This window comes from Desmodus rotundus, chromosome 3, assembly GCF_022682495.2.
Source record: "Desmodus rotundus isolate HL8 chromosome 3, HLdesRot8A.1, whole genome shotgun sequence".
Lineage (NCBI taxonomy): Eukaryota > Metazoa > Chordata > Mammalia > Chiroptera > Phyllostomidae > Desmodus > Desmodus rotundus.
The window spans coordinates 28,385,433-28,409,126 of NC_071389.1; the positions used below are offsets into that span (position 1 = coordinate 28,385,433).

At 51.5% G+C, this 23,694-nt stretch overlaps 1 protein-coding gene and 1 long non-coding RNA gene across 5 annotated transcripts; one reads left to right on the forward strand and one right to left on the reverse strand.

Moving 5' to 3' along the window:
* Positions 1–7,595: 7,595 nt before the first annotated feature.
* On the reverse strand, positions 7,596–18,126 carry C3H1orf210 (chromosome 3 C1orf210 homolog). 4 transcript variants are annotated; one of them, XM_024571126.4, is made up of 3 exons: positions 18,033–18,126; positions 8,541–8,656; positions 7,596–8,419 (listed from the first exon to the last, which is right to left on the reverse strand). In XM_024571126.4, exons 2-3 carry the CDS (start codon positions 8,557–8,559, stop codon positions 8,097–8,099), a joined length of 342 nt encoding a protein of 113 aa, XP_024426894.1. In that variant the 5' UTR covers positions 8,560–8,656; positions 18,033–18,126; the 3' UTR covers positions 7,596–8,096. The 4 variants fall into 4 exon arrangements, with proteins under 4 accessions (XP_024426894.1, XP_045060283.1, XP_045060282.1 ...); XM_045204348.2 differs by lacking the exon at positions 18,033–18,126 and adding an exon at positions 17,341–17,364; XM_045204347.3 differs by lacking the exon at positions 18,033–18,126 and adding an exon at positions 10,866–11,006.
* Positions 17,418–22,391, forward strand: LOC123480829 (uncharacterized). Its single transcript, XR_006656954.2, has 4 exons — positions 17,418–17,903; positions 20,506–20,558; positions 21,301–21,517; positions 22,167–22,391. It is a non-coding gene; the product is annotated as an uncharacterized lncRNA (long non-coding RNA).
* Positions 22,392–23,694: the final 1,303 nt, after the last annotated feature.

Sequence of the window (23,694 nt, forward strand, 5' to 3'; positions counted from 1 at the left end):
AGGGATACTCCCCGGGTGGGTGGCCAGGGTAAAGTGCCAGCTGAAGAGAGCTCAGCATTTTGTCATCGCTTGCTGACTCCCAAGGTGCAGGTTACAGGAGCCCCTCAGAGGATAGAGAGGAAGGGACCAGACGTGTCTCTGAAGAGGTTCGATGTAGAGTTACACAGGCTCCAATAAGAGAACATTGCTCTCAGCTGCCAAGAGCAAGGCAGTGTCCTGGAGAGAACGCCAAGCTGGTGGATGAGAAGGGTGCTGCCAACCCAGGGAGGGAGCCACAGGAGCAGAAAGGACAGGGCTTGTCCCGGAGCCCCAGGTCTGCCAGAGGCACCTCAGGCTCCTCCACATATTCAGACTGGAACCCCTCTCCTCTCTTGAACGAGTTCCTCCATCTCACCATTCACCCAGCATCCGGGTCAGACCCTGAGTGTAGTCCCGGAGGCACCCTCTTCGCTGTCTGCTCACCCTGTGCCCCGCACTCACGTCCGCCCCTGCGGATGTCCTTTGCAGTCAGAGGTTCCTGCGGTGATCATACTCTGCACTCGCCACCCAGACAGGCCCTCTGCGCCGTTGGCAGTGTGTGCCACGGCCTCTCTACTGTTCTCCCTGCTTCTGCGCTTCTCTCCTTAAACCCACCTCCCCGCCCCAACCCCCGGGCACACACGCAGAGCCCCAGTGACTGTGCTCATACAAAAGTGCGAATTTACCTTAAGGTCCTTCCCCTCCCCACCCCCACCGCTTGCAGGGTAACATCAGCATGATTTGCCGCCCCCTCTCCAGTTACCCCGTGAGCCAGACACGCTGACCCCTGCTGGGTCTCACTCTCTCACTTCTCCCAGCCTCCGCATGTTCTTTCCTTGCCTCCCTAGTGTCCTTCAAACCTCAGTTCTCTAGGGAGCCTCATTCTCTGCGAGTCTTCCCAGACCCGCTTTCCCTAAACTAGTGAGTTGCCCCTTTGCCAGCCTCAAGCCCTCAATTGTAGACACCAGTCTGCAATTTTTTCTCTGTGTGCCTATGTCCTTCATCAGGTGGTGAGCCCTTCTGGCAGAATTTGGGTCTTCACACTTGTGCATCCCTAGTTCCCCAGATGGACCCAACACAGAGTAGCTGCTCTGTCAGATGATGAAGGACTCCAGGTTGGCTGGGTGGCGGTGTATGTGTAAATATCAGGGAGAGACGCACCTGTGGTTGGGAAGGGTAGGGAAGGTAGGTCACTGTCCACCATGGGCCCTGACTCTCCTGAGGCCCCCACCACCAGCCCCAGAAATTCTCACTCTTCCTGGGTCCCTAGGAAGGAACGATCTTATCACCAACCCCTGGGCCATTCCAGGACCTCAGAACACCTCTCCATCCTATAACATGGGCAGGAATCACGTTTCTTTTCAGCCGAGGCAGGGTTAGGCTCTTCTATAATATTTCTTTTAAGAAAGTAAAGGAAAACATAGGCCTAGAAAATGGGGAGGGGCACGGTTACTTGACACAATGTCTGGACGAGCAGCTGCTCTAGGCGAGGCCCGTGTCAGGCTCCCCTGGAAAGGGTGCAGATGGAGAACGTGGTTCCTGCCCCCAGGGGGCCTACTTCAGGGGTCAGTGGGGGCAGACATCTGCACACCCGCCTGGACCGTGAGTTGGGAGGGTAAGAGATGGGCCAAGGCACAGGCAGGGAAGAAATGCTACTGCTTCCTCAATCAGAGAAGCCTGCCCCACAACCTCCCGCCTCCAGCTCATTTGCTCCAAGCGTCTCACACACTCCCATCTTGGTCCACATTGCAACCAGCTGTCCACAGGGCCCTCCGATATCTCTCTAAAGCTGCCCCCTCCTCTCTCCCTCTGGTTAATATTCTACAACCCATCATTCCACCCACTCTTTGACAGAGTCCTCATCTCCTTAGCTGCCTGCCTCTTTGGTCCCACTCTCCCAGGAAAGCCCCTCCATGAATGAATCCACACATCTGCCTTCACTGCGCCTGCTGCCTCGTCCTGAGCGGTTATTAGAGAAACCAGCACCGCCAGGCAGCCAGGCAGCCAGGTGTCACCAGGAATTTCTCATCACCGTCTCAACCTGGTCTGCAATGCAGCTCAGCTGTTACACTGTTTCCTTGTCGGCTGCTCCCTTCACACCCCACATCACCCCCAACAGCACTCTGTGCAGGAGGCCAAGCCCTCCAGCCCATGAGAAAATGAGAGTCCTGCAGAGGGGAGCCTCCACGTTGCTCCCACCAAATCTGTCCCCCTCACTCCTGTCTGTGCAATGACCTTGGCAGCCCCGCTGAGGGACATTGAGAAACACGGAAGGGTTTAATCAGAGGAGTGAGGACTCTGACTGGAATAGGCTTTGGGACTCAGTGGCTGCAATGTGGAGCCAGGATCAGCTTTCCAAGAAAAAGAATAAGAAGAAAAGGCCAAATGGCCCCAGAAGAAGTGATGTCTCCATGGGCCCTGAAGGATGAGAAGCAGCTGGCCAAGCTGGGAGGCTGGGAAGAGTGCCCAGAAAGAAGGAATAGCAGAAGGGTCCAGGGACAAGAGAACTTGGCTCCTTCAAGCAACTAGGAAGGGTGTGTGTGGCTGAAACACGGCACATGAGCTGGAAGAGGCTGGCCCCGGGCTTCGGCAGCTCCCTCGCATGAGGCACAGTTTCTCGAGGCTGAGAGGAAGCCAGTAAATTGTTGTAAGCAGAGGGATGGCCTGATCAGAAGTGCGTTTAGGACAATCATTCTGCCCGCAGCACAGAGAATTCATGGAAAGGGTCCAAAACAGAGGCAGGGAACTCAGTTGGTTAATGCCATCGTCCAGGTGCAAAATGACAGAGGCGTAGACAATGGGATGGCTGTTGGGACAGTGAAACAGAACAGACTCCACAGATGTTCTGGGACCGGCAGGTCTTCAAGACTGACTTTTTAAGATGGGAGAGATGAGCTGGGTTCACATCCATGGAAACAGGTTTAAGATACAAGGTAGAGAAGTAGCTGGTCTTACAGTCTCTGCACAGGAGGCGGGAAGGTTGGTCCAGGGCACACAGTGGAGGTACTGGGCTTGTAGAGCCATTTGGATGAGAGAGAAGGAAGAATGGACACAGGCTAACTTTGTGGGTTTTGTAGCAGGAAATTGAGGGAGGCCCTGAGCAATAACTATTCTGTCTGTAAGGAAGAGGCCATTTTTTTTTAAGATTTTATGTATTTATTTTTAGAGAGAAGGGAAGGGAGGGAGAAAGGGAGAGAAACATCCATGTGTGGTTGCCTCTCACATGCGCCCCACTGGGGACCTGGCCCGCAACCCAGGCATGGACCCCAACTGGGAATCAAACCAGTGACTGGCTCGCAGGCCTGAACCCAACCCACTGAGCTGCACCAGCCAGGGCAGAAGAGGCCATTTTAAAGAGCTGCTAAGGAGAATGAGAGAGGGATATGACCACGGAAACAGCCGGTTTGCTAGAAGCTTTGAGAGCCCACAGGAGGCTGCAGGCCAGGCATCAACAGACTCACCAGCCTGGGCGACGGCGGGAGGTTCTCAGCAGCACACAGAGGTCAGGCTCCCCACCCCGGGTCGGAGGTCACCCAGAGTGTACAGTGCTAAGACAATGGGGTATGTAGCTGAGGGTATTGGTGAGACAGGTTGACATAATAGACCCTGAAATCTAAACCAGTATTGGGTGAAGAGAAAAGACCAGAAGGGGCCGATGGAGACAGACTACAGTGGTGTGAAGCTAGAGGGTCCCATCAGGTGGTGGGCAAGTTGGAGAGAGAGAGAGAGAGGACTGCTGTATGTTCCTCCTGGGCTCAAGAGTCAAAATCCGGGTTCTCAGCCATGTCATGGATGCCTGGATCCTGGAAGAGCATGTTCCAGAAACTTTCAAATCTGTTCCAGTCCAGGTGGAGTTTATATCATATCCAAACACACAAGACCTTGGGCCTTCTGGAGACCCTCGGGCCTCCCTAAAGGAGCTTCTTCCAGGCCATAGGGGACCGACACAGGCCCCTCATGCTCAGCTCTCTGCACAGAACAGGGGTGCCTCCCTGCCTGCCCCTCAGGACCTGTGAGACTCCCCTGGGCATAGGCATGGAAGTCAGCCCCCCAGATGGGACATACCATGTCTACCCTCACAGCCTGCTCCTCCAAACCAGAGCTTGCACCCAGAGACTTCTCAGCCCCCATTCACCCGGGGCCGGTGGGGTGGGGTGGGGGGAGCAGCCTGGCAGGACCAATGCAAGTACCACAAGCAGGAGGTTCTTTCTCAGGGCCTGATTGTTTATTTATTTTTTATTATTATTTTTAATCCTCACCTGAGGCTTTGTTTATTGATTTTAGAGAGAGAGGGAAGGAGAGAGAGACGTTGATATGAGACAGAAACATCGACTGGTGGCCTTCCGTCCACACCCCGACTGACTGGGGATCGACCCTTGGGTGCACAGGTCGACATTGCAGCCACCTGAGCCACCGGCCAGGGTGTTCTGGGTCTGTTTAGTCGGTAGGCTGGGGCCAGATAAGGCATTGTTGCTGAGTGAAGAAGCAGCTTCCATGAACTTTGTTTGAGCCTCCGCTTCTCAGACTACAAAAGGGGCGTCTGCCCAGCAGGACTGCTGGAGGAAGTGCCAGAACATCAGTGCAATTACTGTTGCTGTTATTTCCACAGCATCAGAGATTCTAATTCACGTCCTTCCTGAGCTGAGTTCCGGGTGACAGAGAAGCTCAAATCCCCAGCCCAGAGCGAGGGAGGAGGGAGGAGCCTTGGCAAGCTCCTTCCTTAGGGTTAAGCCTGGTCCCCTGCTGTGGGGAGCAACTGTCCTGGGGTGCCCACAGGCAAACGGCTGACACCGGCAGACGCTGGCTCTGTTCCACTCTACTTATATAACTCATTTAATCCTTCTAACAGCCATGCGAGGCAAATACTGTTATGATCCCCGTTTTACTGAGAAGAAATTAGACCATTGAGGGCGTAAGTAACTTGTCCAAGGTCGCACAGCCCATAATGGCAGAGCTGGGATTTGATTCCAGGGATTCTCAGCTCTCAACTCACCCTGCTACTCTGCTGGGGCTTCTTAAACTTCCTGACTGTGGCTTACGTGACCCCTGTCTTTGGCCTCCAAATATGGACAAGGGATCTGGCTCTGCTTTGGGGACAGCAGGACAAAGCAGCCAGGAGCTGAGTTGTCCTCAGTAACCAGGTCAGTGTTGGGGTTCCCAGGACAGAGTAGTGGCAGCTGCTGGGGAGGCAGGACAGGGTGCAAGGCTGGGGCAGAGGCAGTTTGGGGCTGGGGCCTAAGCCAGAGAGGACAGAGCCAGGTCTGACTGAGCCCCAGGCCTCCCAGCAGGCTCAGCATCCCTGGGCCCTTGAACCTGTGGACCTAGGTCACGTGCCGTCTTTGTGCACAGGGCCAGGCATGTGGAGCACAATGGCGACGATTCCACAGAGGAATCCAGCAAGGACTGTGAGGACAAGGTCCAAGGTACTCATGACCTCAGGGTCCTGCTCGGCCAGGCTTGCCGCCCACAGCAGGTTCCGAGAGGAAGCCCTCCCCAGCTGACCCTCGTTGGGTGCTGGGCTCAGGAAAGGCACCTGCTTGTCTGGGATCAGGCCCATACCTTCTCCTGGGCCCCTCAGACATTCTGACCCAGGTCCCGAGGAACATGTGAAACCGGGGCCTGCTGAGCTGCTTTCTGGCCTGGGACAGCCTCTCCAGGTGGGCCTCGGGGAGCATTAGGGCAGGGGACAGGCCTGCTGCATTTGCAGCTGCTCTGCTCTCGGAGGCCAGGTAGGGCTGGGGCAGCCTCTGCTGCTGTCCCAGACACAGGGACTTCCCAGGTCTGCGAGGGTCCTACCACCTCGGGCTCAGGAAAAAGTGCAGGAGCTGGGGCTGTGCGCTGGGCTCCCCTCTGCCCTGGCTGCTTTTCCCCTGCTGACAAGCCTGTAGATGCCAGTGTTTTCCTACCCCGTCCCCAGTGCCTCCTCAACTCCACGTCCATGACCTAAATCACTCCCAGGGCCTCAGTGACCCTACCAAAGCTGACTGTCCCCTAACCCATGTTGGCAGACAGGACTTCTCCCCTGTGAATCCCAGCTGGCCCTGGGCTCTCTCCCTGGAAATCCCACATCAGGCACTGAATCCTCATTCCCCAGAAACTGGCTCCTCCACAGCACACCCCGCCACCAAGCCAGAAACCAGAGCGGCTTTGTGGACTCCCTGCCCACCACATCCGGCAGCCAAGAGGTGCTGTCAACCCTGCCTCCTTCAAGTCTCTGGACTGTTCCCTGTGCATAAGGGAACAGACATTAGTCAAATCTTCCTTGCCTCTCTCTGTCTCTGCCCTCCAGCCCATCACTATGCAGCATCCAGAACGACTTTTCTGTCACAATTGCATCACTCTCTTGCCTAAAAAGTTTACAGATGAGCCTAGGTTGCTCTCAGGTTAAGTGCGAACTGTCTTGGCACAGGGCTCCAGCCGATCCGGTCCATTCTTCAGCTCCATCACTGCCCTGGGCACCCCTCAGACTGTGCTCCAGCTCCAGCCCCCCATGACCTCTTGACTTTTTCCCAAACACCTCCCTGCATTAGTTATTCCTCACTTCCCTTCTCTACTCTTTCCTCAAGGGCTACCCCGGCATCTGGTTTGTGACCTGCCTGGTCTGCCTGGTTTGTGACTTCCCCTTGCCTGGGAATGACCTGGAACAAACAGGTGAGCTCCCCAAATCACACCTGTGCTCCCACAGGTCGCAGCAGGATGAACCTGTGGTGGATCCTGGACCCGAATGGGGCCAATCAGATCCTCACACCTGAGTACTTGAAAGTCAGAATTGAGAGTTTCGGAGTCCCAGACCTGGAGTCTCATTAATGCCCATAAATGAGAGTGCTGGAGGTACCATGCCTGACCTCAGGCTGCTGGGACCACCTGCTTCCTGCCCTCCTCAGTCAGCTGTCCCCTTTTTTTTTTTTAAGTTTTATTTATTTATTTATTTATTTTCAGAGAGAGGGGAAAGGAGAAGAGAAATATCAATGGGTTGCCTCTTGTTCCCTACCCTCACCCCCAGCTGGGGACCTGGCCCACAATCCAGGCTTGTGCCCCAACTGGGAACCAAACCAGTAACCTCCTGGTTTGAGGTGGGCGCTCAATCCACTGAGCCACACCAGCCAGGGCTGTCAGTCAGCTGTCTCTTTAATGCTGTGCAGAAGGTGGGATTCCTTTCCAGGGCTTGCAAAAGACACGTGACCGACTCCCTCACCCCGATATCCCCACCAGCAGCTGTGACCCTGTTCTTCTCCTGTCGAGTTCTTGGTCAAGTCTTCCACAGTCTACTCCACTCCCTTACCATTCACCTTACTCTTGAGCCCGAGGTAACTGAACAAATTTTACAAATATTTATTTAGCATCTACCTTGTACAAGAGGCTGAGGACACAAGGAAGACAGAGCCTGTGGCCTCAGGGAGCTCACAGCCCAGCTGTAAGGACAGGCACAGCACGGAGGAAGTGCAAACTGCGATCAAGGTTAAGGTCGAATGTGGCGAGGGTGATGATGGTAGAGAAGAAGCTCACAGGGTTTTATGAGAGGGAGGGACTCGCTGGAACAGCTACAGGCAAGGAACATTTCCATGTGCAAGGTCCAGTTCAGGAAAATAAAAACGAGCAGCTTTTAATGTTTACTTGACATGAAAACAGACTTAGAAATACCTGTGAAAAACAGAATATATTATAACCACTCGGATTATCCACTTTATTGACAGGGAAAAAATCTCAGTAAGAAACTCGGCACACTGATTTTCATCTGCTAACTGTTATCAACTGGTGTATAATAAGAATTAGTTAAGTAGGGAGAATAATAGGCAAAGGCAAGAAAGGAACTCAAGAGGCTGGCACAGGCCTCATTTCCACAGCTAGGCTCTTGGTAGGCTTTATCCTGAGAATAGCAGGGAGCCATTGAGGGTCACTGAGCAAGAAAGGGTCATCATCACTTTGGTGGCCAGTGTCAAAGGAGAAGAACTGCTCGATGCCTGGCTAGCCCTTAAACCCTAGCCACCTCTGTCCCTGAGGTTCCACAGCCCCCATGTAGTACTTGCCATCCTTAAGCTGTCAGGCATGAGGGAAGGGGGGCTTCCAAAGATAGGGGCTCAGAGGGAGAAGTGGTTCCTGCTACCCTCCGTTCCCAGCCCACCGGCCCCAGGCTGAATGTAATTGTCCTCAATGAAGCCATCATCATCCTCATCTTCACCCATCTCCGGGCAGATGCCCTTCCTTGTCTCTGGCAGCCGGCGGTGCTGGTAGCTGGTGAGGTATCTGTGGCAGAGGTGGCATTTGGCAGCAAGTGCAATGAGGACAGAAAGGACCACAGCTCCAAGCACAACCCCCAGCAGCACAGGCCAGGTCCGGGCCCCGGTGCCTGGTCCAGGGGACATGGCTGATGCTGTGGGGAGCTCCGAGGGCCCCACGACGGCTGCAGAGAAAGGGACAGCATTATGAATGGGGCCTCAGAAGGACCCCCCAGTGAAACCGAGAGGAATAGGGGCAGGGTCCTTGCCCCAGCCCCGCTTCAGTTCCCGGCCGCTGCCACTTACTTTGGTTTGTCTCACTCATGGAGTGGCTGGAAGACACCCGCGAGCCTCGGCCTCGACCAGAAGGGCCCTGGCTCCAAGGAGATCCCCAGGTGCCAGGCAGCCCTGGAGCACAGATCCTGGAACGTAAGCACACGTGTGGCTGTTGGGGTGGGGGCCACAGGGCACTCACAGCCACATCGGGGTGCTGCACAGACTCTGGAGACTGGACAACTAACCATAACCAGTTGTTCGCAGGAGAGAAACAAGCTGAGAAATTGGCTATTTGTAAAAGACTACTGTAGCGGCCAGCTCTGGAAGGGGCTGGGAAAAAATAAATCAATGCTGGATCTTACACGGAGCACAACTTCTGATTCGGGCACCTGGCATCAGGCCCACAGAAATCTGTGGTGTGGGGTGTAAACATCATTCCCTGTCTATAGGTGAGGACTCTGGGGCCAGAAGGGTAAACTAACTCAGAGTTCCAGGACTTGCACCCAGAGCACTGACACCAGGCCCCAGAGCCCAGTTTGCTACACTGCGTGGTAAGCTGAGGATGGGAGGTGGGGGCGGAGGCAGTCCTGGCTCCCAGAGGTCGGGCAATAGCAATTTTTTAGAACTAACAAGCCAAAGTGGAAACCACACATGGAAGACAGTGCCAGTCCCCAGCCAGGGCAGACCTGGCCCCTCTGCTCCTGAGTCAGGAGTCCCTGTTAACCCACCTCTGCCCTCAGCCTTTCAGTTACACTGCAGTCCATTCACCTGTGTCCTCAGAGGGAGGCTATATTCAAGGAGTAGCCAAATACAGACCACCTGAACCAGGAAATCATCTGGATGAGAACCACTAGGGCTGGAGAGAATCTAGAAGAGCACCTGAATGAAGGGAGTATCTGGAGGAAGATCATCTAGGCTCAGGAATACCTGGAGGAGGAGCACCTGAGTCAGAGGAGTGGGCATGGGGAGCAACACCTGAATCTGGGAAGTATCTAGAGGGAGAGTCCCTAAGTAAAGCAAATACCTGTTGGAGGACAAGCTAGGGCCTAAAATCAGGTACCTGCAGGTAGAGTACCTAAATCAGAGGATTACCTGGGGAGGAGTATACAGGGCAAGAAAAAACCTAGGAGAGAAGCACCTAGTTTAAGGGAGTGCTCCACCATAGTCTCTTATACCAATACCTTAACAAGACCTCCGCTCCTAACCACAAACTTGTCACCATGTTCATCAGTTCTTCCTCTAAATATCTCTGGAATGACTATTCCCCTCTTCTACACCCCACTGCCACTTCCCCAGTCCAAGCCACCTTCATCTTGTGCCTCAGCTCCTGCAATGACCTCCCACCTGGTCTCTCCCCATCTCTAGTCCATTCCCAGAGTGACGGGCCTAAAACCCAAATCTGACCCCAGCACACCCCCGTTTCAAAATCCTTCACAAGCTCCCCATACACAGTGCTGCATGCAAATTCCTCAGCCTCGCAATCCAGCACCGGGCCTTCAGGCCACACTCTTCTTCCTCTTCTCCACAGCTCCCTCCCCTGCATTCCCCCCACCCCCACACACACGGACACCTCCCACTTCACCCACCCTGTTTCCCAGCCACCAGCTTTTAGAGTGCTGTCTCTCAATGCCAAATCAGACCATGCCAGCCTGTGAGGTTGTCCCAGGACCCTCTGCATGACCCCCTTCACTGGCCTCTGGTGAACTGTAACAGTCAGAATTGGCCAGTTTACTGGACGGGCAGGTCCCTGGGGGCAAAGACTAGGCTGACTAACCCGTTCCCTGGGACTGCCAGAGAGCTCGGCACTCGGCTGCTGCGCAGTGCCAGCCAGTGAGCGGAGGGAGGGAGCTGCGGGTGAATACGGGGCTGGGGGTGGGGCAGGGGACATTAGAAAGGAGACCTAAGTTACTCAGTCATTCATTAGCAAACATTCAGTAGGTGCCTCCTGGGGGTCCCACACTGTGCACTGGGGCCCCACAATGTGCACTGAGCCCCCAAAATACGATTCTGTTAAATTGAAATGAACCAAATTCATTTTGACCTTTCTGTTTCTCCTATTCCGTTCCGTTCTGCGCGGTTCCGTGAATTCTTCCCAAGGACACAGACCCACACCCACATGCTGTCACCCCACCCGCTCAGGTCACATTTGTTCCACCAACAAACACACACACCCACTCTAATGTGTAGCTCCTTTCCAGCTCCCGGGAGCCCTCAGGGGGTTGTGGGTTCCCCCTCCCAGCCCCCCAGTTCTTCCCCTCTGCTCCCCACCTGTAAGAACTGTGTACAAGCCAGCGGAGGAAGCTTCCGGCTAGAGCAGGCAGACAGTGGGCGGGCCAGAACTGTGGCTTGACTCACCTGAGGACGCAGGGCAGGTGGGGCTGAAGCTGCAGGGGGGAGGGCAGAGGGCTGGGCAGCAGACAACACCCCCACCTAACTACGCCTTCCCAAGCTTTTTTGGAGAGCCTATCAGCGCAGGCCTCACTCCCACCCCCACAACCTGGGCGGAGAAGGTGGGGGGAGAGGGACGGGCTAGTGCAGTTGGGATCCTGAGAGGGAGGGGCTGGTCAATGCATCGTAGAAGGGGCGGACACCTCAGCAGGCGGCTCAGGCTGCCGGCCCAGATTAGCAATGAATTTCCGGTGACAGGTGCAAAGTCCAGAGTTGAAGAGGGAGCTCTGCGGGCCTGTGAAGCGGTGGGCCGTAACCAGGAGGCTGGGTGTTTGGCTTTCTTCCCAGGCAAAGCCAGAGGGACCAAGGACACTCAAAATTGCCTAGAAATGTGTGTGTGTGTGTGTGTGTGTGTGTGTAGGAAGGATGTGGAGGTCAATGCAGTGTGAGTTCAGAGACCCTTTGGGGAGCATATATGTGCCTTTGGGGAGTGATGGTGTGTGTGTGCGTTTACCTGTGTAGAGGGTGCAAGCCTTCACCTGGATCTCAAGGATCCTGTGACCCCAAGAAGCTGGGATCTGCACCTCCCTTTTGCGCTACTCCTTGTCCTTGAAGACCCAGTTCAGTCTACCCTGGCCAGCCCCACCTCCTCCACACCCTGCCCACGCTTTCTCTCAGCGCTTCTCTATTTATCTTGTAATGATTTCTTCCTGTGCTGCCTCCCCCACCAGCCCAGGAGCTCTCCCAGTGTGGAGCCAAGTTCTGACAGTCTCTGGTTGGCCAGCACTTGGCACAGGGCAGGCTCTCCGTGAATATCTACTGGAGGAAGGATTGCGTGAGCTAAGCCGTGCAGGCGCAGGACTTCACAGGGGCCCTCAGGCCACGACCGAGCAAGGACTGTGCCTTGGGGGTCCTAGGGGGTAAGCCAGAACTGCGCTGCAAAGTGGAGGACCCTGTAGGACCCTAGATATCTCAGCATGGAATCTGAACTCCTACTACCACTGGTTCCTTTCTACCTCTCCTCTACCTCCTCTGGTGCCTACCTTTCACACCCTCTCCTCCAGTCTCACCAACCTGTTCTCGACTCCTGGAACCCACCATGTTCTCATCTCCCAGGACCTACATGCCCTACTCCTGGAACCCCTGATTTCTCCCAACCCTCACCTCTAGCTCCTCCCACAACGTGTCTATCACCCCCACCTGGCTCATTTTCCTCCCAGGCCTATTCATCACTCAGACTCTGGCTTAGGTGCCTCTTTATACAGGTGGCCTTCCCTAACCAACTCTTCCTAGTCTGGGTCCCTCCTCCCATCCTCTGTGCCCTGAAGACCCTGGCACTTCTCCCCCGTTGCCCTGACCACATGGTACAGCAATTTTCTCTTTATTTGGCAGGGTTTCTTATGAGCCTGGAAACTCTGGGGGTAGGGTCTGTGTCTGTCTTGTTCTCCTTCAAATCCCCCAAATCTAAAATGGCAATAATAAATACTTACACAATAAATGAATGAGAGGAATGTGACTACTACCCGGGATGGGACAATGAGGAGTCAGGACGTTTCAGGGTTTTGTTTTGATTTTGAAGCACGGAAACCATAGGATTCGAAAGATCTGAACCCTACTGAGCACCTACCATGTCCTGGGCACTGCGCTGGGATTTTTTGTTTGTTTGTTTATTTTTTTAATTGAGGTATTCATATAACATAGCCTAATTCACATAATGAAAAACTCACCATTTTAGCAATTTTTATTGCATAATTTAGTGGCATTTAGCACATTCAAAAAGTTTTACAACCATCACCAACATATTCTCATCACCCCTAAAGGGTACCACCTCCTGCCCATTAAGCAGTCGCTCCTCATTTCCTTCTCCCCCAGGCTCCAGCAAGCACAGATGTGATTTCTGCCTCTGTGCACTTACCTATTCTCGATATTTTATACAAATGAAATCATACCTACGCCGGCTTTTTCATGAACTGTTTCACTTAACCCTCATAACTACACTATTATGTATTAATTAGCCTCTTAACAGATGAAGAAAAAAAGGCCATAAGAAGGGAATTTGCATGAAGTCCCCAGAAGAAAATAAACACACCTGGCTGGTGTGGCTCAGTGGATCGAGCACAGGCCTGCAAACCAAAGAGTTGCTGGTTCGATTCCCAGTCAGGGCACATGCCTGGGTTGCAGGCCAGGTCCCCAGTAGGAGGCACTCGAGAGGCAACCACACATTGATGTTTCTCTCTCTTTCTCCTTCCCTTCCCCTCTCTCTAAAAATAAATAAATAAAATCTTAAAAAAGAAAATAAATGTAGGTCTGCACATCTATCAGTCAGTCCTTTATTCAATGACCATTCACTGACCACCCATCACAGAGCCACAGCCACCCATGGGCACGCATGCATAATAGCAGAGGACAACCTGTTGGGAGTGTTGGGTGTCCCCACGGCATGGAGAGCAGAGGGCACCCACTGGCCCCTCAGCCTGGAGCTCCAGGACACTGAACAACCTCTACAACCTTTCGTGGCAGCCCTGGCAACCATGTGGCAGGTGCCGTGCCAGTTGCTGGGGACGGAGTTCCCGCCACCATAGGACTTTCTTTCTGGTGGGGAAGACAGACAACACACACGTAAAGAAATAAATAAGATTACTTGCAAAAATGGTGAGTGCTACAAAGAGAATGGCTTCACGTGATGGGGAGTAGTGGAGGGGGCCGCTACTTTACAGTAGTCAGAAAAAGAGGGGACTCGCTGAAGAGAGCATGTTGGAGCTGAGTCCTGAATAAGAGTGAGGCAGCAACCATGCTTTTCTGGGGGAAGAGCATTCCAGAAAGAGGAAACAGCCAGGACAAAGGCCGAGAGGAGCATGGTTGGCGTGTTCAAGCAGCATCGGGAGGCCCGCTGGATGGAGCACAGTAAGTGGGGGACAAGGGAGGAGCTGCGTCGGGGGCCTGGCAGCTCCTGCGGGGCCTCACCAGGTCCTTCCCTCTGTGAGATGGGAAGCCACTGATGATCCAAGGAAGCAGAGGAAGCAGGGACTGTCCGTTGGCTTCTGCATGAAGAATGGATGAGAGGAGGCCAGAGTCGAAGCAGGGAGGCCAGTTAGGATGCTGTTGCTGCCCTCCAGGAGAGACAGAATGTGGCCTCAGAGTGCTCAGGTAGGAATTGAGAGAAGTGCTCAGATTCTAGATATATTTTGAAGACGAAGCCTACACGATTTACTGACTAGATGTGGAGTTTGAGAAAAAGAACCAAGAATAACTCCAAAGTTCTGACTCTTTTAGAAACTAGTAAGACAAAGTTGTCATTTACTTGTGTGTCAGGGTGAGGGGGGAGAAGGAGAAGAAGCCAGAAAGGAGATTGAGGCAGGGCCAGCAGCACAGTGCGGGGCACACAGGTGAGAGAGGTGTCCTGGAGGCTGGGGAAGAAAGTACAGGGTCCAGCGGAAGTAACGCCTGCATGAGTGCGGTTGGAAGGGTAATAATATGGGTGTCATAATTTATAGTATTAATTTGAACATGTCATCTAAAATGTCACATGGCATGCTTGAGTATGATATTGTTATGTTACAGAATTCCATGCTTATGATTTTTGTAATAAAAAAGAGGCATTATTTTGTGCCGGACCCTGTATTTCAAGAGAAGGGGCTTAGTCAGCTATACCAAATGCTGCTGACAGGTCAGCTGAAGTGCGGATCAATAACTGACTTTCAAATGGGCCATGTAGAGGTCACTGGTGACTTTGGCAAGAGCAGTCTCACTGGTGTTGGGGACGAATGCCTGACTGGAGCAGCAGTCCAGAGTGGGGGAGCAGAGGAAGTGGTGACCACTTCAAGGAATGTTGCTACAAAGGAGCAGAGAAGTGGTGCAGACACTGGAGGCGGGGGTGCAGTCGTGGGGGACCTTATTTTTAAGGCCAGGAGCTGTTACACCACATGGGTACACTGGACAGAATAATCCAGGAGGGAGGGGAGACTGGTGATGCAGAAGGAAGAGAGAAGGGACAATGGGGATGTGAAGTCCTGAAGGCAAGGAGGGAAGTGGGGTCAAGTGCATACACAGGCGGAGGACTGACCTTGGGCAGGAGCAGAGAGACTCCCTCTAAGGAAAGTGGAGCACACAGGTGAAATGCTGGGAGCCTTAGGGAGTTTTCTTCCCATGGCTTCTGTTTTTCCAGAGAAGTAGGAGGCAATGTCATCAGCTGAAAGTGGAGGACAAACTCCACATCTAGTGGGGAGGGGGTTCCGGGGGTGGAGGAGAGAAGAGAAGGTGTGAATTGGTTGTTGGTGGTGCCTGCCAGCCTGTGATAAGCTCACAAAGGAGCACAAATCTGAGGTCCTTTGGGGTGGAGTGTTAAGTGTCTTTGTTTTGCCACTCTAAGTGTAAGTGGGGAGAAGGTGGAGAGAGGGATTTAATCAGGATGGGATCTGCTGGGCAAACTGATAAAGCCGGGAAGGGGCAAGGGAGCCAGATTTGTAGGCAAGGAAGTGGTTGGCATAGCGTGGGAAATCTGGGTTCAGGAAACCGGGAAGTGAGGCCGGAGCTGGGAGGTGCGAGGAGCCCTGCAAGAGTGGTAGGATCGATGGTAGATTTTAGGAGCAATGGCTGGAAAACTAGAGAGAGTAAGTTGAAAAAATATTGAGTGCTGGGCAGACGGCGATCTACGGAAATGGAGGTTTCCAGGGGATGCGATTCCGGATAAAGACAAGCCCAAGGATGCTGACCATGGAGTGGTTCTGAGTGGGGCCCACAGGCCAATGAGGGTTTACTGTTATCTGAAGCATGTAAGTAACTCAACCTTCTGCATCAGAGGTGTAATGATAACACACTAACAGCTCTACTAATAAATGGCAGAGCTCGGATTCAAACCCAGGTCTTCTGACTCCAGGTCCAGCGCCTTTCCAGGATCTCCCGATTATGCCATTCTGTTAAACTAAAAAATGTTAACTTCCACAGCTGAAAGTCTTTTTGTAAGTAAGGTTTTCCTGAGCCAAAACTGCTGCCCAAAGACCAGTCTTGGGCCATGGAGTCTAAACCACCAGCAGTTTGGCTGCAGAGAAGAGACAGCATGCCCATGTTCCACTTTTGCAAGACTTTTGTACATCAAGTAGGGGGAAGGGAGCTATAGGCAAAGGGGTGGGGGGCAGGGAAAGGAAAGAAGGCCAGCTCTGGGATAGCTGAGTCCACAAAAAGGAATGTCCTGTAGCTTGGCCAGGGGCAGCCGTTGGGAAAGTCCTCTTGTAAACAAGGGGTGGGGGGTGGAGAGGCAGGGGGGAGGGGTGGACCTCCTGGAGTTAGATGGTGCCTGACTAAAATAATCTGCGGAAATAGCCACCTCGAAATTAATCTGAAATTCAAACAGGCCAAACAGGAATGTGGGAAGTCTTTTGTTAGCTGGTCAGCAGCCATTAACAGACTAACAGTTTCTTCTTTTTCTCTCACATTCTGGCCTCTGCGAATTAATTTAGAGCATCTCGAATTTTTTTTTCTTATCAGCTCCTATGAGTAAAATTTGCCATCACAATAGTCGATTCCACATAATCAGTTGGAGGGACAGATAGTAATCACTGCCTTTTGCAGATTTGATTATATTTCCCAAAGGAAATGAAAGCTGAGCAAGCAAAGAAGCAGGTATCTGGGTCCCCACCTCGCACCCACTCCCTTCCCCATCTGACCCAGCCCTTCCCTGGGGCAGAACGGGGCTCTTATCCTTGGGGGTGTTGTGGTCCCCGTTGGAGAAGCCGATGAGAACAGGGCAATGCGTGCACGTGTACACCCAGTCACAAATATGCTCACGGCACGTAGCAGGTGGCCAACAAGAACCTGTCAGACGAACGGTTAGATTTCCTGGGAGCTCACTGGCTCCCTCCAGGTTAAAACTGGCGTTAACCCTTTGCACTCTGAGCGCGGGAACCTCTCCTGTTGTAAACAGATGCCCTTTTGAATAGGTAGAGGACCCCTTCTTGTCAAGCCTCTGGAGGGAGGCTGCCCGTTTCCTGTTTCCAGTCACTTCCAGCCTCCTGGACACACAGCCAGCACCTCCTTAGGACCACCCTGCATTCCTCCTTTATTCGGCCCCACTTCCCCCGGAGGCTGGCCTTTCCCCACTCCCGGTCTGCCATGGACGACATCCTGGGTAGGCCGCAGCAGTCAGAGCGTCCTGGAAGTAGTCCTGGAGGGGACAGGGCTTAAAGCCTGGAGAAAACAAGCCCTCCAACCCTGCCACCCCTGAGAAGTCACCATTCACTAAGGTAAGCTCACAGGATGTATCCTCACAGGAGCTCCCAGACATAGGCCTGAGACTGAGGAAACGCTTGGAGATTGCAGCTTCTAGGGTTTCCCCACTTCCTCGAGGTGAACGAGTCTGACAGGTATCCCATGAAGCCCTGAGGGAGAGCTGGCCAAGCCCAGTACATCCTCAAACACACCACCCGTGAAACTCCCGGGTAATTACCTCTATGGTTACCGCATCAGATCCAGCATCGAGGTTCATGGGACAACCGTCCCAAGCCACCAGCTCCATCGCGCCACGCCGGATGTACTATTAGACATCATGCACATCCGCGTAATGAGGTGTCATTCTGTGCCCCCCACCCCCGCTCCTGTGTTCAGTTATCTCGGGGGTAACCGTGTCTAGGAGAACAGAGCACAGCAGACCTCTCCTGAGAGATGATGTCATGCCAGGCAAGTGGCAAGAGGTGGCAGACCAGCTGGATAGAGCAGCCCCCTCTCTATTGTGGGCCCCCTCTCATTCCTCCCTGGGCCTCGTACAATAAATAGGAAGAGTCATCTCTCTCACATTCTTGCTTTCTCATGGTTATCAGAAAAGTCGTTGCCCACCTGAGACCCCTAGAGTTTGGGGACAGTTCCTCTGATGGAAGGCACCCCTTAGGCCTTGAAGGAGACATCTCCCTCCGTGGGGACAGAAAGCCCAGCCCCGGGTCTTGTTGCCCCAGCACCCCCTTCCTCAGGGGAGAGGCAAGGATGGAGATGGCAAAGCCCCAAATATGCCTTCAGGTGAGAAGGATTAACAAAAGGGAGGAACGGGGCGGGGGGCCCTGCCTTCAAAAGTGTCCCTGTCGCCCCTGTGTCACGCGATGAACCACAAGTTTCACTGTGCTGTCGCTGCCATCAAACAGCACTTACCGCGAACGTGAGCGAGCAGGACACAGTCCCCGTGGTTCACACAGGCTGGGGATCCTGCAGGAACATGTGGCTGTGGCCGGTGGGGGCAGCTTTCCCTCATAAAATGTGCTTTGTATTCTAAGTAGGCTGGCTGTTGTTGGAAGCAGAACAACGAGTCACTTGTGTCACATATTATTGGTTCTAGGATTTCCGAGTGACCTGGGGTGAAGCAAGGACCTGGTGTACCTTAAAGGCGAGGCACCCTGAAAATGGGTGCCTGCCGGTCTCTGCTGGCCCACCTCTGCCTTTTCAAGGGGCCCCACTCGATCACAACGCAGCACAGAGTTGAGCTTATTATTTTTCCTGAATAAAATCGCCAATGCTTTCTAAGTACATGAGGACTGGCTTTCTTAAATCATTTCTAAGGGTCTGGGGGGTGACATTCCTAACAGCCCTCCTGTAAATGCTGGCAGAGATTTTAACCTGCTGGCTGCCTAGGCGGGACCGTCCAGCGGGCCTGGTTATGGATCAAATTGTCTGGGGTCAGAGTTGAGCTCCAGCACTTAACTAACCTGAGAAAGCATCAATTTTTCTCGTCTGTAAAATGAGGACAATAATAATGGCACCTACCTCAAAAGGCGCAGAGTCCAGGAAGTAGCATCGTCACCTTTTCCTGGCACCTGTCAGTGTTCGGTGACTGTTATTCATGGCAATTCAGGTGTCCCGGGGTTCTTCATAAGACCTCTGCTTGCATTATCAGGTAAATTTCATTCTGATCAAGGTCAGTAAAAGTCTGCTATGTTTTAAGTAGGTCCTGAGCCTTGAACTGTCTGAACCCTCTGTGGGGTGTTGATTCCAGCTTCTGGCCTCGGCAGGTTCCTTGGGGCCAAAAGGTCTTTGTCAAGTGGTTTGTATAAAAGGGAATTCGTTCAAAGCTTTGTTGGAGTAACTGGGGCTTCCCTTAAGTCAAGGCCTGTTTTCAGAAGCTTTCTTTTTCCAACAAGGAAAAAGAACACAGTGGGTTCCACAGAACCTGCCATCCTCATCACAGCATGTGGGGAACACCCGGCGCGTCTTCTCGGCCCGGACTGAGAACGCACCCGCTCCCTCGCTGGCCACCTTCAGGAACACAGCTTCAGCCACATGTCCCAAAAGCATTTGCTGACAACTTCCTCTCACTATGGAAGCATTTCCTGGAAGAACAGCAAAAACAGTTTTTGAATTGACACGTGGCTTTAGTTGCTAACTGAAGTTACGTGAAAGTACCATTGTTGTCAACTATTAACCTAAAAAGAAGGAATAGGAAAAGTATTACTTTTTCTTTTATTTTCCTTTGCTGGTCAACATGAGCAATGACATACCGGTCAAGTCGATTGCAGGCAAAGACAGGACTTAGGAATTGGGTTAACGTGTTGCTGGTTCCAATGGAAAGAAAACTCCGCCCTGTTGTTTGGGCAGCGTTTCACTTGGTTCTTCCAAAAGCAGTTGTGACAAGCAGCAGAGAGGGTTGAAGCACTTGTGAAAATATAAAGACACCCGCATTCGGGGTTGCACATAACAAAGAAATATCTTAAATACTTTTTAAAATATTCTGGGAGCCAAGACACAAGGGCATGCTTTCGGAGAACACAGGAATGTGATGGGGGAGGAGGGGCACATTGGAAGTACCCATTTCCTTTAAAATCACTGACGAAAACAAAGCAGCATTCAACTTCACACACTGACTTTGCACAATTTATATATAATAGCTTGACTTACGTCCAGAAGGCAAAGATGGGACTCTCACTCTGTTTATTTTGAGAAATCATGGACACCCAGGTAGCCCACCCACCTCTGCAAGCTTTCTTGGGAGGAGTCTCTGTTGCTTAGAAGAGGGCCCATTTGGCACGTCTATTCATAGGACCTTGATGTTCATTTTGAGGGGCAACTTGGAGGGCTTAATTGTCTTCCCCTTTGTCAACCTGGTCTTAAATTTTGACTGTCTTTTTTCTTTTGTGTGTGTGTGTAATTTGCATAACAATTTCACCCAAATGGATCTCAATTCCACCATTTCTGCAAGACTGTTAAACGGTCATTTGTATTTACTTTTCTATAAACTTTCATAATCACAAAATTGTGTGTTAACATATTATTTTTTCATAATCTTTGCCCGTTTTTCCATTGGATTTTGTTTTTATGATTCCTAATCTGTAATATGTCATAAATGTTTTTTAAAGATTTTATTTATTTATTTTTAGAGACTGGGAAGGGAGGGAGAAAGGGAAATATCAATGTGTGGTTGCCTCTTGAGCATCCCCCACAGGGGGCCTGGCCCACAACCCAGGCATGTGCCCTGACTGGGAATTAAACCAATGACCCTTCTGTTCAAAGGCCAGCATTCAATTCACTGAGCCACACCGGTCAGGGAATGTTATAAATGTTTTTGACATGTCTCTTATTTTTGCCTTTTGGGGTTTTTTTATATGTAGTAATTTGATTAATGTTTTCTTTTAAGGTCTGTGGATTTGGAGGTTTAGTTACAGAGGTTTCCTACCCCAAAGTTACAAGGTAATCCACCCACGTTTTCTTGTAGTTCTTTTGTGGGTTTGATTTTTTTCATGTTTATTTTATTTATTTATTTTTTAAAGATGTTATTTATTTATTTTTAGAGAGAGGGAAAGGGAGGGAGAAAGAGAGGGAGAGAAACATTAACGTGTTGTTGCCTCTCACAAGCCCCCTACTGGGGACCTGGCCCGCAACCCAGGCACATGCCCTGAGTGGAAATTGAACCCGCAACCCTTCTGTTTGCAGGCCAGTACTCAATCCACTGAGCCACACCAGCCAGGGCTTGATTTTTTTTAATGTTTAAATCTTAGACCACTTTGGAATTTATCTTAATATATATGATGTAAAATATAGATCCAACCTTATTTTTTATAGACAGGTACCAGTTGTTGCAACATCATTTACTGAAGAGACCGAATTTCCTGCTGATTTGAAATGCCATTTTTTATGAATGCTCAATTCCTATGCGTATTTGGGTCCATTTCTGATTTTTCTCCTCTATTGCTCCATTTTGGTGCTAGTACCACATTGTTTTAATTATTGAGACTTTATATACATGTTTTATGGTTTGGCAAATATTACTGTGAAATAAATCACCCCAAAGCTTAGTTGTTTAAATCAACAATTGTTTTATTGTATCTCACACTCTCTAAAAGTCAGGGATTCAGAAAATCTAGGTGGGGAGGGAGAACCTCTTTCTCCTTCCGTGGCTTCAGTGTGTCTTTCTGTGGTCTCTCTGCATGAGCTCGTCCGGGCTTCCTGCAGCACAGTGGACTGTTCCCGAGGCAGCTCAGAGGTACCGAGCAAGTGTTTCCAAGAAACGCGGAGCTGCCTCACCTTTGCGACCCACACAGCACCACGTCCTCTGCATTCGTCCAAAGAGGAGTGAGTCAGTGCTGTCCAAGTCCAAGGAGAAGAGACACGACCCCTCCTCTCGGTGGGACAAAGAGCAAAGTCCCATGGTAAGAAAAACACGTGGAACAGAAGATACTGTTGTGGCTGATTTGGGAAAACACAACGTGCCACATTTTACTTTCTGATGGGGCTGGCACTTCGTTTGTTGATCTATGTCAGAGTTTTTCTGGCTATTCTTACCAGGAGAAAACTCTTTCAAGCAGCCTTTTTATAAATCTGATACTCGAGGTGAATTCACTGATAAACATATGTTAACCTTTTTTCACTTTCTTTTTCTTTCTTTTTTGGCAGTTAAAAAATAATCTTTTTTATTCATTTCCGAAAAATACATTTAGGTCTAAATATGGATAAGCTCTCATTATCAGATGTGATTCATTTCTGAAAATATGCTTTAAAAAAACCACACAATAGGATTGAACGTTGTGTTTGGTGGGGACAGGATGGTCCTCGATAAAAATCTCTGCCCCTGACCCATTCGGTAAGGAAGCGGAGTTGGAGACATCCTTATGAACTCATGTTTGGCTCGATATAAGTTGTTGAGTAAATAAGTATTTATAGACACGTGTGTCTGCATGCACTGGGATACACACATGTATCTCCTTGCTCTGTCAGCTGACAGGCCTAAAAGGAATGACACCCCAGTACTAATGAGCACACCTGACACCCTGCTTTTGGTTTCGAATGTCATTCTCAAAGGAACTAGGGCTCCTCGGAGCGAGGGCTGCTTCCAGGACTGGAGCAGGAAATACACAAGATGAGCCTGGAAGGAAGGAAGTGCTGAAGAACGAACAAGCAACAAACCCACGCTGGCGAGTGGGAGAACTAAGGAGATGGGACAACTAAATGTGACGCGTGGCATTGTAGATAAGATGCTGGAACAGGAAAAGGAGTAGGGAAAGGCTGAGGAAATCTAAATAAACCATGGGCTACAATTAATAACGATGTGTCAATAGTGGCCCATTACTTGGGACAAATACATCATACTGTACTCATGAAAGGTGTTAATAATGGGAGGCTGGGCATGGGGTATGTGGGAACTCTCTCTACTAACTTCTCAATTTTTCTGTAATTCTAAAACTGTTGTAAAAAATAAAATCTATTAAAAAAAATAAGAAGACCTGCCCCTACAAGCTCAGGAGAACAAGATGCACAGAAGCCTGTCAGCAGTGGCTGTGGGGCGTGCCAGCCGTCACCCCAGGGCCTGCCCTGGGACTGGGGAAGCCCAGCCAGGCACCGCCAGCCCTTTCCCTGACTTCTCCATAGGGCCAAGTGAGAGGTCAGGCAGTCTCTTAATTTAAACCTAAGATGAGGAAAACAGGTATTTCCCCCAAGACCACCACCATCTAAAGCCCAAACCAGGTGCAGCCTTGGCCAGCCAGCCCTCATCCCTAAGAGTGAGCTCCCACCCAGCCTCCCGCCCACTACCCTGCATGGTCTGCTGCTCCCTGTGTTCCCCATGTCCTCCCCTTCCCCCTCCCCAAACTCCATTCACAGAAACGAAGGGTAGAGGCTAGATGGAAGATGGGGGATGGTCCCACAGGGAGAAAAGCAGTCCTCAGCCCCAAATAAGCAAATACAGCAGGTCTCCCATGGTCTGCGGTCCTCTGAGCACCCCCGAGTCAAGTAGGACTCACATTGATCACACCTGGCAAAGGAGGCCAGAGGAGGTCTGTCCTTCCCATCACCACACCAGAAGAGCTTCGCATCCCTCTGAAGGAAAGGCAGAATTCCGTTTTGAGATAATTTAAGGGTCTGGATGGGTTAACATGCAAACGGTACACGAGGCAGGAAGGAAGGCCTGCATTGGAAAGGCGCAGGGCAGAGTCTCCATGTGCCTGCACCTGTGTGGAGACCCAGTGTGTCCTGAATGCAGAAAGCGGGGAAGGAGCATACACATCCTTAGAGATGGTCCTTCCAACCACCGCAGCGCCTTTCCATCTCCCGTGGCCTTCCTCCCTGCCGTTCCCACAGCCGTGGACTCTGTCACAACCCGGAAATGCTATAACTCTCAAGCAAATTCAGGCCTTGGTCTGACTTCAGCCATCATCCCTCCAACCTCCTTTGTCTGTTACCCCGGTTGTGTAGTGGTCTGGTAGGTAGCACAGCACCAGCCTGAGAACTGTTACAAAGAGACAGGTAAGCATTCAGAAACTTTTGTAGCAATTTGATGTTGCTGCGACCTCCAAGTGCATGACCCGCAGCCGGCTTGTATGGACCAGACCAG